Source organism: Rhincodon typus, chromosome 36 (assembly GCF_021869965.1).
Source record: "Rhincodon typus isolate 14 chromosome 36, sRhiTyp1.1, whole genome shotgun sequence".
In the NCBI taxonomy this organism is placed as follows: domain Eukaryota; kingdom Metazoa; phylum Chordata; class Chondrichthyes; order Orectolobiformes; family Rhincodontidae; genus Rhincodon; species Rhincodon typus.
Window position 1 is genome coordinate 22,572,310 of NC_063367.1, and position 3,995 is coordinate 22,576,304.

At 42.3% G+C, this 3,995-nt stretch overlaps 1 protein-coding gene across 1 annotated transcript in view; it reads right to left on the reverse strand.

Moving 5' to 3' along the window:
- Positions 1–2,179: 2,179 nt before the first annotated feature.
- The window catches only part of LOC109919977 (neogenin-like), a 173,679-nt gene continuing 171,863 nt past the window's right edge, over positions 2,180–3,995 (reverse strand). Inside the window, exons 21-22 of the mRNA XM_048617122.1 lie at positions 3,016–3,093; positions 2,180–2,331 (exon numbers count right to left, since the gene is read on the reverse strand). Coding sequence (XP_048473079.1) covers positions 2,180–2,331; positions 3,016–3,093 — 230 coding nt within the window. The remainder of the gene's footprint in view (positions 2,332–3,015; positions 3,094–3,995) is intronic.

The window sequence follows — 3,995 nt, forward strand, 5'->3', positions numbered from 1 at the left end:
TGATTGGAGCTCTCTTTGTACATTCATTCCTGGCCACTTACAAACAATTGCAGGAAGTGAGGAGATGTGGGAAACTGAAACAGAAAATATCAGTACTGTTCTGATGAAAAGGATCAATTCATAACATGAATTTTATTTTTCCTACTCAGTGAGGGGATGTGGGCATCGCTGGCTGGGCTGGATTTATTGACCATCCCTTAATACCCTGGAGGTAGTGCAAGCTGCCTCTTGAACCCACTGCAGTCTGAGGGGTATGGGTCCACTTATCATGGAGGGAAGATCATGGATGAAGCAGCTGAAGATGGTTAAGGGGGAGGGCATGGAGTATTTTTACCATTCCCTGCTCTTATTTTCATGGGGTTTAACTGCATTACGGATTGGGAAGCCATTTTCCAGTTCATCCTGCAACATTCCCCACTGACTATCACCATTGTGGAAGGAGCAACAAAATATCTTACAACATCATGTCGCATAGCAAGTATGTGATCATCGTTAACCTTTTCTTTTTGTTTATTTGTACAAAATCTCATTGATTGTGGGTAGTGTTACATGGTTGGAATTATTGAGCTTATTTTCATCTGAAAATGATGTTGATACCGACAGATGCAAACCCCTGGAAGTCATGTTATAAAACCTGACAGCAGTCAACTGCTTCTCCTCAATTCATCCAGAATTCACTCACCCAAGTAGGAATTCCTGCGTTGATGGTCTTTGTCCATGGAATTCTCCACTGGAGTAATGTCCTGGGAATTACGGGGAATGGGGGTGTCAGTCATGACTGGATTGGGATCTGGAGACTTGTCAATTGGTTTCAGCTCCAGGCGCTCGTGATGAATCCAGAGATCTGGGGGTTTGACATCCTTCGAATTCCCTTTGTACTTGTGAGACCCGTTAGCAGATTTACAGGCTGCACGCTTCCTACATGAAGAAACACCAAATGGGACAGGCCTTGAGAAGAAGGAGCAAGTTGAAGATTTTGTACATTCAATTTCTTTTAACGTTGTTACTGCATGTCCAAAGTAAAGGGATATTCACACTGGAGAGGCACCAAGTAGCAACATGAAATACAGACTAAAGCTCCTTCTACATTGTCCACAGTAAACACTCTAAGGATAGGTACAGCATGGGGTTAGACACAGTAAAACTCCCTCTATATTGTCCTCATGTTACACTCCCAGGACAAGGACAGCACATATATTTTTGTAGACCAGACCAAATCCCCTCAAAATATATGAAGATATCCTGGACCCTAACTTTTTTCTTATTTTAAAGTGCCAGACATTGTGTTCCAGATGCAATTTGATTGGTCAAACTACCAGCCTTGAAGCTTTATTTAAAGACTATGGTTAAAATACAACAAAAGAAAGAATTAGAATAACTTCTGTATTGGAAAACTTAACAGAATAATAGATTATTTAACTACTAAACAGGAACTGTTTCAATGTTGTAAAATCTCATAAACACACACTGGCAAAGGTAAAGTCAGTAAAAAAAAACTCTCACAAGCAATTCTAGCATCACTATGAGAAACCCAACTTTTAGCTGTAACAATTAAGAGGAAAATTAGCTTTGCACATCCAGCTTCAAGACTCTAGCAACTGCCATTGAAAACTTAAACGAAAAATCCTGGTTCTGTAGGAACTTGACCCCACCCATTCAGGCTGCTTCTATTGTTCCAATTAAAAAAAAATCCAAGGCCTCACAAGCTGTTTACTTTATTGGCTTAAGCAAACCACTCAGTACCACTGTCTTAAACTCTCTTCATTAAAAAAAGGACAAAATACAAACCTTTTAAAGCCATAGTATTGTCACAGGTTACAGAGTAAAGCTTCCCAGACACTATCCCCATCAAACACTCCCAGGATAGGTGCAGCACATGTTAAATACAGTGTAAAGCGCCCTCTACACTGTCCAATTAATTGTTTCAACTCAATTCAAACAAAGAACCATTTACTTTTCTGCTGTGATGTGATAATCTTTGCTGTTGCAACTGTTCTCCTGATTTAGTAAGCTTGCTGTCAATGTCAAAGTAAGGACAGTTTTGTGTCACCACTTATCTGTTCAATTATGGATCGAGACAGTGTAGAAAAAGCTTGGTTCGGATTTGATTTGAATCCAGTTATAAAGCGGAAAATTCACTGTCCAAACCCCAACATTGAGTCTATCAAATAAATTCTCCTCACTTTTTCTGCTGGTAGTTAGTCCTTCGAGTGCAGATCAACGCAATGATGACCACGATGATGATTGTGAAGACTCCTGCCGAGATGATGATAATCAGCATCGTGTTGCTGTCCAGGCTCGAGGTAGGGCTGCCATGGGGACTGTTGTGACCTGTGGACAAATCACCAATTCCAATTCACCAAAACAAGAGAATAAAATGGCACAAGTCAATGGGGGTAGGGTCAATCCCAGGGCCTTAGAAAAACAAGGGATTCACTGTCAGGGTCTCCCTAGGCCTTTGTGGTCAAGGCTGTCAGTCCCAGCAAGGCTTGATGCCCTGAGATGATGGATGCACAGACAAAAATTGTAATGGTTCTGATCGCTTATAGCCAAAACCAAGAACAGAACCAGAATGTTGTTCTCTGTGGAACATACACTGAGGGGCTCGTTTCCACCAGGGGACCACACCCACGTGTGTGAGGACAGGGTGTTTGCATGTGTCAAGGAGTCAAGAGGGGTCACAGATCATGTGGGTAGGGCGAAGGAGTCACAGGGAGTCAAGGGGATCGAAGGATGGGTCACTGAAAATCATGTGGGTAGGTGAGAGATCAGTGGGAGACATGAGGTATGAGGGGTCACTGGAGATTGTGGAGGTAGAGGGTGAGATTGTTGTGTCATGTTAGTAAATGCAGGGGTCAATGAGGGTTCACAGGGTCCTGTGGGTAGAGGATGAGGTCATGGGGGTGTAGTAGTAAAGGTAGAAGTCAGGAGGAGGAGGTTATATTTGATTTTATGCCACTTCTGAACATTTGTTAATAACACAATGAAAGAAATTGAAACACTGGAAATAACTACCACTGATGGAGTGTCTTGTATCTGAACCAGAGTCCATCATTGGAGGGATTTTTCCAAATTTCCCAGGTGATCCAAGAGCTGTGGAGACACAAACAGTTATTAATCCAGCTGATTTGATTAGTCCATCTGAGAAAGCCAACATTGAGACTACACACTGACTACTATTGACCCCAACAAACACACAGAGAGGGCACAGTGTGATGAACAACGGGAACACTTTTTGCAAGAGGAACACAGTGAAGATGCTGGAATGGAGAGTGCACCTTAACCCTTTGATGAACAAGACTTTATACCATTGCTTATTAATCACTGGCTGCTCTCCAGTGCAATGCTAAAGTGGTTTTTATTAACACACACATTTCTGTTCATTATACAGTTACTTGTCAGTAGGTAACACGGGGGTAAACGTGTGTGTGCGGGGTTTATTGTGAATCCAGGTGTGACCGATTGTATTGTCCGTTGGTCAGTGAGGAACAAATGCCATCACTGATCACATCATTTAATCAGGCCACTGTTAAGATGGAAAACAGTGAGCCACAATGTTTTTTTGATTATTCTGTGTGAATTTTCTCCTGGTTACTGCTCTGTAAAATGGTGTTCCACCCGACCAACCAGAACAATTGCTTTAGGCAGCAGGCCGGCCAATAAGCATCTCTAATAGAGTTGTCATGGCAGTGGGGGTCTGGGCAATGTGTGTTGCATTTTGTTGTGAGGGTCAATATTCTCAGTCTGATTAAGTTAGATTGAGTAATTTAAAACTTCAAAGCTGTGTCAAATCTGTTCATCCCATCTCAGAATTACAGGGAACAATTGTGATCAATTAGGTATTTCAAGTCTCAGAATGTGATAACGGCCGCATTAATCAGATAAATACTGTTCAGGGCATTCTTCTGAGGGGCACAGTTGTTTTAGCATCTAAAACACAGCACTTCTGACAGTGCGGCGCTCCCTCAGCGCTGACCCTCCGACAGTGCGGCGCT